Below are 18,504 nucleotides of genomic sequence, written 5' to 3' on the forward strand. Positions count from 1 at the left end.
AGTCACCACAGCTACCAACATCTGAAAACCTACTCTTGGAAGACTGTCAACAGATGCAGTTACAGTACCCTACATCTCAGCAAGGGAAACTCACGCAGAGGGCAGAGAAGCAGAGGTTGCTTGCTTGTTTGTTTGTTTTAAAATCTTTGGCACACCAACTATACAGGAAACAACCTGAGGAAGGGGCAGAGGAAGTGTCAGGCATATCTATACCAGCACCTAGAGTCTCATTGGACACATACAGATAGAGACTACACCCTTGTTTTCTCCACAGCAGAATTTCCTGCTTAAACCTTAAGAGTGCCCCTAGAAGTCATTAGTGTCTTTTATGGGCATAAAACCTCTACACATTTACTTCAGTGCTTTCTTGAGAGGTACGGTTTAGCCTTGAGAAAGTAGTTAATGCAGAAGAAAAACATCTGCACAAAACAAAGCTACACAGTGTTTATGTAGAAAAATTTATTCCATCTGAAGCACTTACACGCAATTAGTCATGAAGAGCATGGAGAGTAACAGGTTGCTGGTGGAACAGGACACCCTAGTGGAAGATGTGCAGGAACTAGTGGTCAAGGACTAACTCCTAAAAAAAGTAGTTCATCCACATTTAATTTGCTTTACATATACCAGCTACCAATGCTGTTTAGATTACTGGGCATGCCATCTGTGGTACATCAGTCGGTAAAAACATACACCTTTACAACTTGGTGGCCCCAAGTTTTAAAAACCATTTCACAGAAAGGAAAGAAATATATGTGAAAACACAGCTCAAGAAACACACAATAGAGCAAGATACATGGAAGGTGAACAACGTTCTGCAGGTATAGCTAACGTATCCAAACCGCTGTTGCCCAGCAGATGGGAGAAGAGGGGAAGGAAGGAAGGAAAGAATGAAAACCCCAGAATTACCAGTAGAGAGGAAAAATATAGAAAGAAAAGTAATACTAGTTGAAGTCAGAATCTGCAAGTCTGTTTTGTATCTGCAAAGGCAGAAAAACCCACACAGGTGCAGACTAACTAAAGGAATCCCAAGACTTCTGAGTCTTGCTGAAGAGGACAAGACCTTCCACCCTCCATTTCTGAACTGCCAGTGGATTAACACTTTTATCATCTGTATGGCATTGGCTCTAGCATATTCTGGCAGCTCTACCAATTTAACTTTTGTTTAAATTAGGCAAAAACCCATAGCTGTAGCAAGCTAAAGACAAAAGAAGAAGAAAAAAAAAAGAAAAAAAAATCAAGTTTGCTCTGTGTGACAAAGGCAGCTAAAATGGGATAGCCAGCTCTATACACAAGAGGTTGCTGTAAGAAATCTGAACAAGAAGCTACAGCATGGTACCAGCTGAGTCGGGCTAAGCCCTTATTTAAGGGAGTACTCGCTGTCTGGGTTAAAAAGCATTGTTGATGGTATCTACATAAAGATGGCTGAACACAAAGTCTACGTGTGTCTCAAAACCAGTGTTAAGTCAATTTGAGGGTTGACAGGGAAGAAAGGGAAAAGACTAAAAACAGGAAAAGGTCATCATCTAGGATCCTTGACCTTCTGGATCCACGCTTCCTTCAGGGTCTTCATCATTATATATGTTCTCAGCCTGTAAGATAAAGGAGATGGAAGAGCTGAAGAAGCACGTAACATGACATTTAATAGGATTCCATCTGCTAGAACATTTTGAAAAGTTCTGGCAGTATTTCAGCATGAGATAAATATCTCCTATCCGTGATCCCTCAAGGCCATTTAACATCAAAGAAGCAACATGAACGACCTTTTTCATAGAAGTCATGTTTTCAAAACATTTCAGAAGTATTCTGCAAGTTATTGTAGCTTTTAGGTATCTGCCTTCTTAGGCTAGAAATCACTGCAAAGTTACTTTAATTAAAAGAGTATTTTGCATACATATAATACATTCTCCACTTTGCAGCAGCATCTGCCAAAAGAACTATATAGAACGGTGTTAAGAACAGAGCCACTGTGAGCCATTTATAGATAAACAAAAATTAGGAGAAAGACCTTGTCAGAGGTTATTCAAGCTACACAAGACTGTTTTCTAAAGCTTTTAACAGCTGCTAATTTGAGGTCAGCATACTTTTTCTACTTACTCCCACCCCTCTCCATCTGCAGGAGGACATTTATATCATTTGCAGAGATTTCATTCTTTAAGACGATAACTAACAGAAACCTCAATTTCACCTTTGGTTCTCATGCACTGTATTTTCATTCAAACACGAAAGGGAAAAGATTTACTTCTATCCAAGTGTGTGTGGGTTTTTTCAAATCATGAGAAACATGAAACAGCTTTTCAGTATTTGTAAGTCCTTGTTTCTATCAAACCCAAAATGGATTTCACAATCCCTTTGAGGTTTAGCTAGTGCTACAAAGCAAGTCATTCTAAGAGCTGTAAATAAAACCAGGAATGATGAAATCCAGGTAGTTCAACGCTAGCTCTTATCTACCACTTCCCGCACTTTCCCAAACAACTTACCATTTGCCAGACTTGCATGATATTATCTTCTGATACAGAACAAATTACCCAAGGTTCATTGGGATTCCAGGAGAAATCAGATATCTTTGCAGTGTGACCACCATGAATAAACTGGTATTGGAGAAACAAGAGGGGAATGTTTTCAGATCTACATCGCAGAGATGAATAGTAGGTCAAAAATTAATAAGATTCAAAAGACTTACCAACAGCTCTGGAGGGCCATCCTCAGCATCCTCAGGGGATTGCTCTTCTCCAATTTTACTGTAATAAAAACAAGGGGGAAATGAGGTTTTTTTTCTTTTTCTCCCCTCCCCCTCCCCCAAGGTGCGATGCAATTCAAGAATAATACTTTGTCAGGACAACATGACTAATTTGGGATTTACCTCAAGTCCCAAACATTTAGCCTGCGGTCAGTGCCACTGGAGGCCAGTATGGTTTCATTATGGGGAGACCACTGAACCTACAGACAAGAATGAATTTAGAAAGGAAGTTAGTTTTAAGAAGATGTAGCATGGCAGACATCCACTACAGACACCACAGTATTTTGTATCAGGAAAGCTTTATGAATATTCAAATTGACATCAACTTAATATGCAAATACACCCACTGGTAGCATTCTAACACAGGAAGCATGTTTGTGAACATTCATACACTAAAGAGATATTTGAGCTCCAAAATGTACCACATGTACCTTAACCTATCCTCTAACAAAGACTACATGTTACAAAGTGTAAACAAGTCCCAAGGATATTAGCTGCTCCTCACCTTAATATGGACCACACAGACATAAACTATGTATTCCTTAAACAGGAGGAATGGTTTATAAATTAAAACACAACAAAAAAAGACCGTAATTAAGCTTAACGGCCCAAAAGCTCACATTTACCACCTCTGCTGGAGATAAATCTCTCCAAAACATACCACTTAATAGGATAACAAGATTAGGAAAGTGCACAGAGTTCTGCACACAAACCTGACATTTCAAGATTCCATGTATAATTTTATTTAGAAGTAACTAGTCTTCAAGTAGCAATCCTTCTATCAAAAAATCTCTACATACTTTTCTTCTGAGTCATGCATGAGTTGGAGATGGAAATATTGTTTCTCCTAAGCACATGCTACCAATGATGTTAATGTTCTATATTTACACTAGTAAAATTTGTAGTCATTCATTCATTGTCACTAGATGGCCTGGCAATCCCCTTAATCGGTCACCAGCCAAAGCCTTCCTATAGGACCAGGCTGAGAAGATGAAAATGCTGCAGCCATTTCATTGTGCCTCCCTGCTTCAATCTGCTGCCATGAATAATTTAGATTTGCTCTGTACTGCTAGCATTTCACTCTTATGTTGCGGACAAAGCTTTCTGCCATTTCCTTGTTACATTCTCCGCCTGGCTTTCTGGACACTCCATCTGTATTGGAGTTCTGCCCCACACAGACAGCTATACATCTCCACAACAATAAGCTAAAAAATCATGAGCAGATGAGAGAAAAGAATACATGAGTTTTTAAATGAAAACACATTTAATACAAACATAAGTGGAAAAGAATGTTTTTCATTTTTTCAAGATAGCTAAGAAGAACCAAGTCTAAGTGCATAAAAGATAAAGACATTTTGTTATACCTGAAATATTTCATCTTTATGTGATTCAAAGGAGTGCAGCTTCAGTTTTAGGTTCCTCAAGTCCCATAAAGCAACAGTCTAGTCAAAAAACAAACAACAAAAACCACATTTTTTCTGAAGTAACCAACACATCCACATTCATGCATCAGGAACTCAACAAATGTGTTCTGAGTTCAAGGCAGACATACCTTATCAGCTGATCCTGTAGCCAGGATAAATTCACTATAGGGATTGAAAGAGAGGCAGTTGACTTCAGCGGTGTGAGCATCCACTGAATGACTAGGCTTGGAGGTGTTATTTGACCGAGTATCCCAACTGTAAAAAGAAAATACAGAATTGAAACAAAGGTTTATATCCCATTTTACTGAGGGACTAGGGTGTAGCTGGGAAAGGAAAGGGATGGAAGCTCTCAATTTATAAAGACATCACCCCACTTACATCATGAGCTTCTGATCATCGGCAACAGATCCAAAAAGAGATTCGTGGAGCAAGTGCCAGGATACATCTTCTACTACTGCTGTATGCCCTGTGAAGATGGTCTTTGCATCCACCACTTTGCCTTCTTTTGGAACAGCACTAATATCCCACAAGCAGATGGTCTTAAAATAAATAAATAAATCAATAGAAAATCTGAACCTTTAGGCATCAACTCTATTCACCCCCAAAACATGAACTTTTGCCAGACAAAGTACACACTGCATCGCAGCTGTATTTGAAGTACTCACATGATCATCAGAAGCACTAAGCAAATGCCCGCTCAGGTTTGGGTTCCATGACAGCCCATAACCTTCCTTCTGATGTCCACGAAGACGCAGATCAGGGTTACACTCACCAGAAGGGTCTGTAAAGATGCAGCGTAAGAATTCCAGTGCCTAGCATCACCTTCAGCACATCACGAAATATTTGGCATAAGTCTTGCTGTGCTTTGCTCAACTTTGCTTTGACATTTCCAACAGCACCCCTCTCCACCCTTTTGAGTGTTTTCCCCAAGCAAAGAATCACCTCATTAAAACAGAATGTACTGAGGCAAGGCACAGCAGATTGTCTTCTTCGCCTAATAAACGCACACTGCAAGTTTTTCCAAGTTGCTGTTTTTTTCAGCTGGATCATCTAGGAATGGTCCATTCTAAATTAGTATCACATTGTACTGCTTGCTGAAGAGTCAAAGAAACCCATCTAGCCACCTCCATGCTTTGGCATGACACACCTGGTCAAGCTAAACGGAGTAACCCGCTTACTGCTCAAAAAATCCTTCCTAAACAATCTGCTGCTGCATCATGTTTCTCCATCTCCAACTGCACTTAAAAGCTAGAAATGCACTTCTGATCCTCCCCACAAGTGGCAAAACTAACTATTCTACATGATCTTGCCCAATTCATCAGTAAATTCCTATTACTATCCTTACAGACCAGGAGAACAGCTCACCTACCCAGCAAATCAGTTTCCAGCTGGCCATTAAACACCTTCCACCCCTCCAAATACCATTATACAGTGGCATGACAAAACATGCAACAAAGAAGCAAAACAAACAAATATACTTTTCCATTGACATATATTGGATGCATATCTGTTTAAGTTTCATGTAAAATAATATTTTTACACTCAATACCCACTTTCCTTTCAAATTACAGATGACATGCAACCCACAAAACTTTTTGGTCTCTTTTGCGCTACCATCAGCCTTTTCTTAAAGAATGGCTAATAGAGATTTTCACATGAGTTCTGAAGCACAGACGTAACAAAGATGCAGATACCTGGTTTAGAAGGGTGCTTGGTGTAATCAAAGACAAGGACATCACTGGATGGTGTCTTTGTAGCAATTATACATGGGTTTTGCGGCATGTAACGTGCTCTATTAACTTCTCCCTCGTGATTTATCTTGATTTCAATTTCAATTTTTCCACTAACTGACCCAAAGCCTCCAAACTCTGGAAACAGAATTCAATAGAACCATTTTCAGACCAAGATACAAAGATCCATACTCAATTACTAGGTATGACCAAGCACACATTTTGACGGAACAGTCACAAAAAAAAACAAACAAAAAAACCCCTCCCAGCAAACATTAACTAAGATAACCCAGTTTTCAAATGGCATGTTATTCTCAATATCCGTAGTTGTAGCATCAAAATATCAGGACTTTAGCTAAGTTCAGAGCCAGTTAAAGACAGTTTGTTCTTGGAGACTTTTGGCTATTTCAGACTTACCAGCACAAGCCCAAAATTTATCATATCTAAAACTCCTACCTGTACTAAAGGTAGTGCTATACTGAAATAGATACGTTATAACTGCACTTTCAAACATAACAAAATTCGGCATTGCCGAACAGTCCAAATTCTGGTAAAAACAAATTGCTACACCATGTTCAAGATATAGAACCATAATACAAATTGCTAAAGCTACCTTCTTCTTACAACTAAAGTTACAGTAACTTAATAATGCACACAATTGCACAAGACCATTCTGTCAAAAAGAGTTTGGGGGGGGGGGTTGGTTTTGTTTTTAAACAGAATATTTCATTTTTGAGAAATACTAAAATAAAATAGAAATACCAACACAAGGTATTTATTAGACAACATGGTGTTCACAAATAGCTCTAAGAATCTGAAAGATAGAAATACCAGTTGCACAATCCAGGCTTCTAGCAAAAAGAACAGCTAACAGTTGGATCATTAAGGACTTTCACCATGTAAAAAGATTGATTCAGTCAAGTAAAAATGAGAAATGCCTAACTAGTAGCAATGCTGACAGCCAGCTGAGATTAGGGAACGCAGAGAATCCAGGCCTGATATACTGAACAAAATACAGTCATCTTTTTATCCAAGAGGGACTGGCACAAATATCAGGCAGCAGAATTCGAAGTGGAGAAGAACATTTGAAATGTTACACTCATCTATAACAAACTCAGTGAGAAAGTCACTTATGTAGAAGAATATGTAATACAAAAATGATAATAAGAGAATAATAATCAACACTGCATGAAACTCAATGCCAACTTATGATAAGAAATAGGGAAGGGGGAAGTCTTTTCCCCATATATTTTTGCAGTAAGCCTACCACCTCCTTTTTTCAAAATTATATTACTAAAACATTATGTATGTACATTATATATAACATTTGTCCGCTAAGAGTATAGCTTAGAAATAAACTGGTGTTGTTTAGTTTAGACGTAGTATCTGTATTTAATTGCCCGAAAGCTAAGGAAAGACCAATATTCTCCTGAAATGGGGAGGAAAAGATAGTTAAAAGTCCACTTGGTTCACATCTCTGGTCCCTTACCTCCTTTTTCACTATCATAGTGTGAAGCATCAAACTGCGCATCATCGTTAGGCAACTGCACACTAGCTATCACAAGATGATTTTGTTCATCTGAAGTATGGGTCCCCAGGACTAACCGATGAATACTGAAATCTTTGCCCTCAGGTCTGCAAGAGAAAAGAATCACATGAGAAACAAAAGAAGGAGCTTACACAGACACTGAGCTGATTAAAACACTTTTTTTTTTTTTGATGACAGCTTCTAACACTAGTAACACCTTTTAAAGTTACCCTTGCTCTCCTGCTCCAACACCAAATCCTCCTCCTTCAGACAAAAATAACTTACTCTAACTCCAGACAGATCTCAGCTTGAAATTCTCATAGCACAGTCCCTATCTCTAAATAACAAACACATCAGCACCATTCCCTTGCCTTCTTTTAAGAGACATTTGCAACTCTCCCAGAATAAAACTTTGAGGTATATGAACATTAATTGCAAGAACATTGGCCTGGAAGCTTAGGACAACATGGTGGTTATACTGCACAAGACAAGTTGTCCACAGCCCTTCGGAACTGAAATTACATTTACTTCTGTTTTTGTGGAAAGGGTTTCTTTGTTTCTTAAGGGTGGGCTGAAGCTGGAAAAAGCTCCAAAATCAAATGTATGAAAATGTCTTCTCAATGATAAAAGACATTCTTACAAATTAAAAATGTCTATACTGCTCCTCTCTCCAATGTTCAGTCCTCAGTTTGCTCTTGGTAAGGCAAGGTGCAAAAAGCTGATTAAAACCACAAGCAATCATATACTGTCTTACAACAAAAAGCACCCTAAATTTATTCTTATATCTTCCTCTTTAAAAAATAAAAGGACCGGTTTACCTTGTTACATCAGGAAGCCATTGAGCAGTCAAGCTGGGCCATTCCAGAGCATGGGTCATTACCAAATCGTATAAGAAGGGAGTATTCTTTTTCCATATTTTATACTCTTCATTGATCACACGTTCTTCCACTGCATCATCAAAGGCTGCTAAAGTTTTTTTTTTTTATAAATGCATAAGATTAGCCTTTATGAACATATTCAAAACATACAGACAAAGCTGTGAGTGGACACTGAATAACAAGCCAACTGCAACACCACACTGGTTTGCTGGTGGACTACTCTATAGAGTAGTTATTAAATCATTCGAAATCCTATTGCACATGATAATCTTTGTTTCCACATATATGGCTCTGAATTAATCTCGATTATGTCAAGCTGCATCATCTTAACAGAAGCAGTATAGTAAAATTGTGGAGAATTGTGCCATAGGATATTGTGGAAACAAAAATTAGCGTATTAAAGAGGGTTAAACGGGGGAGGCCCAGCAACCATTGTTAAATACAGCAGTCCAGGTGCCGCCTTGACCTACTCATTTGCAAAGCCTAGGAGCGCACCGAGGCCCGTTCTGCGTTAGCACCTCTCACGCACCTTCCCATGACATCTGCTGCTGGCCTCTGCTAGAGGAAAAAAAACAAAAAGCCTAAACAGACCTTTGATGTGACTCAGTTCTAATTCGTGTTGCTTAAGAGCAGAGGCGGGGTTTGAACCGCAGGCAGCGGAGGAGCTGCCCGGCCCGCCCGGGAGCGCACCTCTGTGCGAGGCGGCCCGGTGGCCCCGGACATTTCTTTGTTCGCAGCGGGCACACGGCTGCCCGCAGCCCGCTCCCAGGGCACAGGCCTTCCCCGGGGCCCTCCCCGCTTCTGCCAAGCCCGTTCGGCTGCCGGCACGTTGTCACCCCTCCGGAAAAATAAATAAATTGTTATTATTATTAATAATAATAATAAAGGTAAATCAATCAACGCCCTGCTCCTTCAAACGCCACCCAGCCCGGCGCAGGGGCAAGCGGGGGGAGGCAGAGGAGGGCGGGGGGGACCCCCGGGGCAGCGTCTCGGAGGCCGCAGGGCCCCCCCCGGCCCGGCCCGGCCCGCGGCCACCCCACCTCGAGGCGCAGCACCGGGGGGGGGGAGGGGGGGCGCCCCGGCGGCCCCCGCGCGCCCCCTGGCGGAGCCGCCCCGCCCCACCGCGCGCGCGCTCCCCTCAGGCCGGCGGCCGTTGGGGGGAGGGGGGGGGGAAGCGCCCCCGCGCCTCACGGAGCCCCGAGGGGAGGAGGCCGCGCCGCGGGGCCTCGCCGCGCCGCGCCGCGAGCCCTACCTTCCTTGTCCGCCATGGCGGGGCGGGAAGGGGCGCGGGGCGGCTCCGGGGCGCGAGGCGGGGGCGGGCGGGCAGCTCCTGCGCTCGCTGCTCCGACCCCTCCGGCCGCGGCTCTATTGTTTCCTGCCCCCGCTGCGTGCCGCTCCGGCGCCGCGCACCCCTTCGCGCGCCAACGCCGGCCAATCGCCGCCGGCCGCCGGGCCGCGGCCGCCAATCCGCGCGCGGCACGGGGCGGGGACAAGGGGCAGGAGAGCGCGCCCGGCGGTCACGTGGGAGGGAGGCCGGGGAGAAGGCGGAGGAGCGGGGGGAGAGGAAGGTGCTGCTGAAGCTCCCTTGGGAGCCGCCATTTTCCGGAGGGGAAGAGGGAGGGTGAAGCGCGCTCCTCACTCAGCCCTTAAAGGGCCAGCGCGGAGCGCGGAGCCCCGATCCCGCGGCGGCCTCCTGCTGCCGACCGGGCCCCGGCGGCTCCTGGGCGAGGCCCCGACCCGGTACCGTGAGGCCCCGTGGCTCCAGCACGGTTGTGTGGGGGGCTGAGGCCTGGCCCGGCCCTTCCTCCCCACAGGGCGGCCAGCAACCTCCAGAGCATCCTCCTGCCTCCTCTTGGGTTATTAATTGCCAATAATTACTAATAACTTCCCTTTTTTCCCCCATAATTCCCTGCAGAGATGGGCTGTATAGACAACCGGACCGATATATAAGCCAAGCCTGATTAGCTGTGGATAACTTGGCACAATCAGTCGTGGATCTGACCGGCGGCAGTCAAGGAACAGGTTTAAAATCAAGATTTGCGCTCACCTGATTTTATTCCCTCTGAGCAGCACTGGCCTCCCAGTTTCAAGCTCCTCTTTGCCCCATATGGGCCTAGGTGCTTCTCGGAAAATGGAAGTTGGGAGGCCCCATGCCGTGTTGTCATATCTAGGACTAGCAATAAGAACCACAAGTTGACCCTTACGTTGAAAATTGGGGGACTTGATGGTGTTATGTGTTATCTGTAAATCTATTATTCCCGTTATTTGGGGAAGCTGTGAATAAATCTTACTGTGCCCAAAAATATTAAGAGGGAGCAGGAATGACCACTCTGTGTGTGAGAACTCGCAGAGGTCTAGTCTGAGGAAAACTAACAGGCCTGAAGTTGATCAGATTATGAAGTTTGTGTCTGTTAGATTTACAGATGAAAAACTTGTATGAAACTCAGGATCTGGTCTGCAAATTTTAAGCAGAGATTTGATATAGTTTTTTGCTTAAAAAAAAAAAGGACAAATTCTGCAAATAAATGAATATAGGAAAACCTCTGTGCTTATACAAGAGTCATATTTACCATGTATGTGATTCCAGGATTGAAGCCTTAATTGCAGTCCCTGTCCTAAGAGGTAACTAAGCTTTTTTCTAGAGAAAGGTCATACTTGAGGGCTACAGATCTTTCCTCCTGTCATGTCCTGTGGTTTGGAGGCAGTGGATATTTCAGATTGCTGTGTAACATATTAGTGAGCTGAGTACGCTCAACTGTAAAATGTAGTAGGAGCAGAAATTACCTGAAGCATGACAGTTTAATCTGCTTTATTGCTGTTTGATTATTTTTCATTATTGCAATAGTTTATTACTTGAGAATGAATCAAATGTGTGGTGCCGTACGCAACAGAGAAGATGAAGCATGATTCCTGCTGCAAGGAATCCTGGAGATTCTTGAAAAGGCCTAAGTGTGTCCTTTATGTAAGGATTGTAATTCTTTGGCTTCACTGACTGAACATACTTAAATTGGTTAGTAAGGCAAGCAGTGGAGGATTGGGCTCTAAACCCATCTCCCAGTGACAGTTTTAATAGCAAACAAATTAAAGATATGCATTTAAAATCTTGTTTCAAAAATATAAGTGTGTGTACAACTGTAACGAAACTGATATGGAGTGAAAGAAACTGAACTAAAAGGGAATTTTCCCTTTTATTACTAGCATCACATGGGAAGCCCGGCAAGACTGAAGCATGCATGGAGGTGGCCATTTTTCGTGAGACCAGGAAGTGAGTGAGTGTTATTCAAGCCCAACAGCTATGGCAGGCGATGAGAGGGACTATAACCTGACAGCGGAGCAGAAGGCTATCAAAGCCAAATACCCACCGCTCGAGAAGAAGTATGAATGTGAGTATTTCTAGTGTTACCTGGGCAGAGCGCATGTGTGACAGCGTAATCTGGAGGGAGGGAGAGAGAGGGGGAGGGAGGAAGTGAGGAGGATATGGCTTTTTAGGCACATACGGGGTTTCTTGATATGCCGGTATCCTGTGTTCGGGCTGTGGGGTGCATCTGTAGTTGAATAATAAAGATATCTACAGTTGTATTTATTGCAGATAAATGCCTTTTCTGTCATGGGTGCTAAAGAAATCATGATATGAATAAATTAGTTATAAGTCTTAGCTTGAAAACTTTCCCCTTTCAAGCCATTTCTTAGCTAGGCGGTACATATTTCTACCTCTCTTATATAAAAAGAGATATTCAAAGAGCGAGTTGGTCTTCAGCGTTGTTGTTCTCCCCCTCCCCCGCCCCCAACATGCAGTACTAAAAGATCATTATCTCTCCCTTTCCCCACCCCTGGAATGTCTTCTAAGAACATCTCAAGTAAGTGGGTGTCAGCCCAAGCACTAGCTTCAGGCACTTGCAGACCGTTCAGTGTCTGACTGTCTTTCTATTTGAGCAGTGTTTATCTGGAGGGATGCTGTATGCTGCCCTGTTAGAATATATGTTTTTAGGATGTGTTTAGATCTTTATTTGATAGCAGTGCAGAAATACGGTGACATATTACAATAGTCATGCTCCTTCCATAATCGGAAGAGGTTTTATTCTCCTTTTAAATCCACTGGAATTTGTTTGCTTTAGAGACAGTTGTTGAGAACCATTAATAGTGTGTGGGTGATCTAAACAGCATCAGAACAGTGTTTCAGCTGGAGTGATCATGGCATGGCATTCATTCTTCGTCCCAAGTTAGCCCTGTTTCTACCAACATGGTATTATTATGCACTTCTGTCGTTCATCTAAGTGAATATGAATGATATTCATGTAAAACCTGATACATGCTTGGGATGTTAATCCTACCTTGTTAATGAAGATTACTGTATATTTCGTATTATATACTTTTTGATATTATCCTTTTTGCATAATGGGTGTTTTGGGTGTGGACAGGTTGTTCATTGAGCTGTAAACATTTGCAAATCTTATCCTCTGCATGACTAGTTTTCAGTCCTGCAGACTTCAGCAAAAGTCGTTTACCCCTGGTTAAAGTTTTTTTCCTATCGCAATTAACCTGCAGAACCCTGCTGCCTTTCAACAGCCATACCTTGTACACAGTACTCTACACACAGGGCACTGATGAAATTTATATTAAACACTATTTTTCTTCTATCAAACTTGGCAGAAATAATCCAACATTTCACCCGTGCTAACCTTTTCTAATATACTGGAAAATAAAGAGTATCACTGTTTGATGTGTCAAGATGAATACAAAAAGTTCTTGTATAACAATATCTGTTTTTTTTCTTTGAAAAAATACTAATTTTTAAAATACATTTGGTGACTTCATGCCTTTTCTTTTTCCTCCACCCTCAGATCTGGATCACACAGCAGATGTGCAGTAAGTATGGGCAGCTGGGATTTCACAGTATAGCAAATTGATTGTTTCTTATATTGCTATAAATCAGGAGTGACTGTTGAAGACTGGTTTCAGATGTATACCTTATGCAACTATGAAATGCCACACTCACACTGGGTTTTTTGGTGGTGTGTTTTGTTTCTGCTCTTGGGAGAGCATAGAAGCATTGTGTTGCTTAGCTTCTCCTCTAATGTAATAATCCTTTGGTGCTTCTGATTATGATTTTATTCTATTACTATATTATTTGAAAATGTCTTTCAAAATGGGGCTTTTAGTCTCCTTGCTTTAGAACCAAATTGCTTCCATATAGTCTACTTTTTAGCCATAGCGAGAAAGGACATTCCTGTTATCTGATAAAACATTTATTTTCCATTTTCTCCAAAGAAGAAACTCTCTTCTTTTCACATACTGCAAGAAGAAGTATCTCTGTATATGTAATCTTCTGCCCAAATGCATAGGTATAGAAAGGCCAGCATTTTTGTTCATTCACTTCTTTGCATTTATTCTCATGTTCAGATATCTCACCTGTATAAAGCTTACTTTTTTTGTGGTTACCATCCCATGAGTTATCCTGTGTCTCTTTAGGCTACATGCCTGGGGAGATACTTTGGAAGAAGCATTTGAGCAGTGTGTTATGGCCATGTTTGGCTACATGACTGATACAGAGACTGTGGAACCTCTGGATACTGTAGAAGTACAGGCAGAAGGTAAGATTGTAGTGACTTTATATTGGAACTGTATGAACTCTGAGGGAGAAGGGTACCAAAATCCTTTGAATCTTTAGATGCGGTTTTGCTGCAGTTAAAGTCTGATTAAGCATCACTAATCTTCTCTTAGTGTTGAACCTGTACTTCTGACATACTTTTAAAAAATGTTTCGGTGTTCTTGCTGGGAGAACCAACTGGCTATCTTTCTCTGCTTCAACCCTGCAGGACATGACATGCTGTCTCTTCTTTTTCACTTCTTGGATGAGTGGCTGTATAAATTCAGTGCTAATGAGTTCTTTATACCCAGGGTAAGTGTTCTGTTCTTTTTCTGTTTTGTAGGATGAGGTTCTGATAACACCTGCTCCAATGTTACTTTAGGAAAAAAAGATACAACAGATTACTTAATGCATGGAGGATACCAGAGTAAAAAGACCTGAGAAATAAATTGTTAGCTTTGTTATCACAAACACCCACCATTAGCTGTCATTATATGGTAGAGACAGCTCTGTTGTATTTAAGTTCCCAGTATTAGTGTGTCTCTTTGAGGTTGCTCAGATTCTCTGGTTTCAGATTCCATTTAGAACAGTGGAAATGCAAGTCTTGCAAATGGGGATTTGCTGAGATTTTCTGCCAGAAGATAGAAGACCTTACAGACGTGTTTTTCCTCTTTCTTTCTCTGCAGGAGGTGAAAGTGCTTCACATTGACCGAATGCAATTCAAAATAAGATCAATTGGGTGAGCTTAAAGGATCAATTGAGTAATGAATATCTTTACTGAAAACACTCAACACTTTGGGAGGGTCACATATTGCCTTTAGAGTGACCACTCTGAAATACTATGATGTGCTGAAGTTCACTGATGCTTTCTAAAAATTGGATGGTGGACTTCCTTTTCTTCTTTTGAGGCTTTAAATTAAAGCTTCACTGTCTCATGTTCATTAATGAAACTAGTTATAACATTTGATTAAATATAACCAAAATTCCAGCCACCTTTTTTGTTTTTGTTATTAAAGGTGGGGAGAAGAGTTCTCTTTACCCAAACACCCTCAGGTATGCAATGGTTTATTTGTACATCTTTTATGTTTTTAAGGGTAGGACGTGTGTGTGTGGAGGGGAAATCTCTTCTAAATGAGACTTCTAAGTTATCAAGATATCGGAGCATAAACACTTCTGAATGGTATCACAGGCCACAATAATTTAAGATCTCACTTCCTACATGTTTTTTTGTGAATGCATTCCTGAAACTGTTGAGTTGAGTATCTCGTGGTTCCTCAGCACTGGCAAAACTGAACAGCTGGCTTCCTTTTTTGTGATGCTAATAATACAGTAAACCAATCTATATTCAGAATGTTTGCATGAGTTTGGTTCTCACACTGTTGTCAGAGCTTTTTATTTAGTCTTTTTTGCAAGTTTATTTTCTAAAGAATTAGTAAAAGCCAATTCTTACCTCCCAGCTTGCTCTTTAGCTATGTCAGTATGAGAATAGCAATGTTGATGTTCTGTCAGAGATCAGAGGAGAAATTTGTACAAGAAGGAAAGAGTTATTTGTTCAGTATTTGGCCTGACCAAGTCGTTGCTATTAATATGCTAACTTTCGTATTCACCAGAACAAATATAGTTACAGCTTTTTGGGAGGGAAAAATTCTTAATCTGGATAGCATTTGTAGAAAGTGGTAAATATTGTGTATTGTCATGAAGAACTGTTGCAAGTGATCCTTCTTTAGAAAATCCATGTGTTTTTGTCTTTTCTTTCTAGGGCACAGAGGTCAAAGCCATAACTTACTCAGCAATGCAGATCTGTGAAGAAGAGAAGCCGGAAGTCTTTGTCATCATTGACATTTAAAGCAAGAAAAGTGTAATGAAATGACTGGATACTTATCATTGGCTAGCAGAAGTCCCTCAAAAACAGCCATCCTCTTGGAAGTAACTAAGGAATTGGCCAATTCAAATCATAAGTTGAAGGGAGTAATTGCAAGGAATGTACATCTGTGTTTTGACTTGAGGATGGCGAGCCAGACCAAGGCCTGTATGCCAGGAAAAAAGAACTAGTTGGGGTTTTCTGTTTGGGTTTTTTTGTGTGTTGGGGGGGGGGGCAGGGAGATGAGAGAGTTGTAGGGGTTGAAAGTCTCTCAGGAAAGTTGGTATTTTATATCAACTTTTAAATAGATTAGTGGAGCCAGTAATGAAAATATTGCCTTTTTGTAGGGTGGCAGGGGATAATAACTGTTAATCTGCATGACTTCATTTGCAGATTTAAATATTCTAATTCTGAGGTGATGTCCCTCCATGTTATTTGAAGGCTCAAAAATACCTGCAGTGAGTCAGATTTAATGTAGAAAAGTTTCTGATTGTTTGAAGGATGCCAAAGAAAGTAAACCGATCTTTCAAAAAACTTCCAGAGTACTTAAAGAAAAAAAAAAGGTAATGCCACCAGGTGGTGCTGAATTGCCATAGGTTTCCAAGTGAAATGCTAAAGCATGTGACCATGTATAATGAAATCCTAGTAGCGCTTAGTACCACTCTAAAAAATAGAGATTGCTTTGCTGCTGTTGTGAAAAGGGATGCACTGGAGTTCTTTGCAGCTCCATTCCCAACTATGTCTCATCATAAAAAAGATATTTTTCTTCTTTTAAAACAACTAAGCAGACACTTCAAATAAAATTCCATTTCCTCTTTTTTAAAAAAAACAATAGAGAGCTTCCCCTCCGCCACGTAGGAGTGTGTGGGGTGAGGCACGTGTCTGTAACTCTATTCCTGCTGCTTCTGCTGAAGAAGAGTTCATGGTTTTCATCTGTCTTCATTATACTACAGAGTTGTGAGACTGTGCGGCAAATCCCAGAAAAGCTTCCTTTTGCCTTGAACGTCAGAAAATTCTGAACTTTTATTCACTGAATCAAGAATAATAATCAAAAAGCATGTGTCTTGTTTTAAATCACGGGACAACTAATGTGCATTATCTGCCGTTGCTATTTAAGCATGAGACAGGCACAGTGAATACGAAGTCAGGGCTGACCTGACCCGTTTTCTTTCTGGTAAATGCTGCAAGTGCCTCACCTCCTGAGGTAACTTCTCATCTTTATTTTGTTGTAAAATCATCTTAAACAGAGAAGACTGAGTTCTTATTTCCTTATTGTGAAGATGGGAGATAAAATGATTTTATTTTTTGATAAAGCTTTAACGCTGAAATAAAACCTGGACTAAGAATTACAGATATGTGCATGTGTGAATAATTTTGGCCAGTGGATTTCTGAGGTTAATAATTTAACATTTGCGCTTTGTTCTCTGGCAAGATGAGCAGACTTTTGCATAAGTAATAATTAAGATATGCCTGTTGTAGATGATACATAAATTATTACAATTTGCATGCCCAGGACTTTCTTCCTCGGAGAGAGCCTCGGCCATGGGTGGGACGATGCCAGCCACAGTGGGGCTGCCGTGGAGAAGTGAGGCCAGGGCACGCCTGTTAAAGTTGCTCTAAATAAACAGCTTTAAGCCTCTCCCTCCGCACCGTATCGCCCCTAAAAGCGACTGGGAGCTGCGGGCGACAGCACCGAACGCTCCCGTCCCTCAGCACCGGCTTCGACGCCTCATTGGCTGGCTGGGTCAGGTGACCGGGATTAGCCAATCGGGCGTCGAGTTGAGGCTGCTTTGTTCTCCACAGAGCCTGAGGGAGTCGCGACCGTTGGGGACTGCAGGGCAACGGCGGCTGTTTTCCTTTTGCCCAGCCCTCTAAAAAGGGAGAAGAGAAAATTAAACTATGTTGCTAAGTTTTAATTTTGTTGAAGTGCTGAGGTGCCCTGTTTATACCATCAGTCACAGACTTCAGTGACAGCAGTAAACTGCTTTGCTTTTAGGAATGGTGACTGGAACTTGTTGGAAAGACGTTTGGACTTCACTAAGTAAGTTTTATTTGTCTATTTTCTCAGTATTTATTAAGTACTTACTGCAAAATAGGTTTCACATTCTCCTTCAGGTAGAGACAGGTATCAGCTAGCAGGTACTTTCTGGGAGTCCAGAAAAATTTGATTACTAGAACTAAAAAAATTCAGAATAGCAAAGGTTGCTTAAACTATAAGAGAAGTTGTATTTAGAAATAAGTGTTTTTATACTGACTGCCCAGCAGCCTCTGAGCTTCCTAAATTTATGTAAGTTGGAAAGGCTTCCTAAAGTAGCTACGTAATCTAAGTTGCAAGTGTCCCACTGAAATAAAAGGGACTTGTCCTATTTATTATCTTTCCATAACATAGACAAGAGTTTAAGCAAATCTTGCACAAGTCCTGAAAAAATGGAAAAAAACTGTTAATCATACTTCCAGTGATTGCACTTTTATTTACTTGGAACCATGTTAGTGTAACTTTGTTTAAAATTCACAGTACAAAAACACTGCATGTCTGAAGAGGCAAACTCGTGCTAGCCAAATGCATTATAGCTGCTCTGTTTGCTATTCTACCCTTTATGGCTTTGTGTATTCTTTTAAACTATTCATGCTTTTTCTGAGCTATAAGAAGCAGTAAGTTCACTCAAAAAAAAGCATAGCTTTAGTAAATAGGCCAGTCAGCTGGAAGAATTTTTGTTTGGCTTTTTTATTCCTTTCTTATGAAGTTTCCTAAGTGTACT

General features: G+C 41.3%; 2 protein-coding genes across 6 annotated transcripts; one reads left to right on the forward strand and one right to left on the reverse strand.

The window, feature by feature from the left end:
* Positions 1-444: 444 nt before the first annotated feature.
* RBBP4 (RB binding protein 4, chromatin remodeling factor) lies at positions 445-9,636 on the reverse strand. Of its 2 annotated transcripts, none has more exons than XM_067311648.1 (12): positions 9,550-9,636; positions 8,238-8,385; positions 7,381-7,526; positions 5,856-6,029; positions 4,827-4,942; positions 4,540-4,700; positions 4,290-4,416; positions 4,102-4,179; positions 2,861-2,937; positions 2,681-2,738; positions 2,478-2,588; positions 445-1,589 (listed from the first exon to the last, which is right to left on the reverse strand). In XM_067311648.1, exons 1-12 carry the CDS (start codon positions 9,563-9,565, stop codon positions 1,524-1,526), a joined length of 1,278 nt encoding a protein of 425 aa, XP_067167749.1. In that variant the 5' UTR covers positions 9,566-9,636; the 3' UTR covers positions 445-1,523. The 2 variants fall into 2 exon arrangements, with proteins under 2 accessions (XP_067167749.1, XP_067167750.1); XM_067311649.1 differs by lacking the exon at positions 9,550-9,636 and adding an exon at positions 8,768-9,131.
* A 192-nt stretch (positions 9,637-9,828) lies between these two features.
* On the forward strand, positions 9,829-17,100 carry ZBTB8OS (zinc finger and BTB domain containing 8 opposite strand). Of its 4 annotated transcripts, none has more exons than XM_067311453.1 (10): positions 9,829-9,865; positions 10,213-10,319; positions 10,885-10,919; positions 11,496-11,680; positions 13,139-13,163; positions 13,767-13,888; positions 14,114-14,196; positions 14,571-14,623; positions 14,901-14,937; positions 15,644-17,100. In XM_067311453.1, the coding sequence occupies exons 4-10, from the start codon at positions 11,593-11,595 to the stop codon at positions 15,728-15,730; spliced, it is 495 nt and encodes a 164-aa protein (XP_067167554.1). In that variant the 5' UTR covers positions 9,829-9,865; positions 10,213-10,319; positions 10,885-10,919; positions 11,496-11,592; the 3' UTR covers positions 15,731-17,100. The 4 variants fall into 4 exon arrangements, with proteins under 4 accessions (XP_067167554.1, XP_013808838.1, XP_067167555.1 ...); XM_013953384.2 differs by lacking the exon at positions 9,829-9,865 and adding an exon at positions 9,948-10,037; XM_067311454.1 differs by lacking the exons at positions 9,829-9,865; positions 10,885-10,919 and having other exon boundaries at positions 10,062-10,319.
* Positions 17,101-18,504: the final 1,404 nt, after the last annotated feature.

This window comes from Apteryx mantelli, chromosome 27, assembly GCF_036417845.1.
Source record: "Apteryx mantelli isolate bAptMan1 chromosome 27, bAptMan1.hap1, whole genome shotgun sequence".
NCBI classification, from domain to species: Eukaryota; Metazoa; Chordata; class Aves; order Apterygiformes; family Apterygidae; genus Apteryx; species Apteryx mantelli.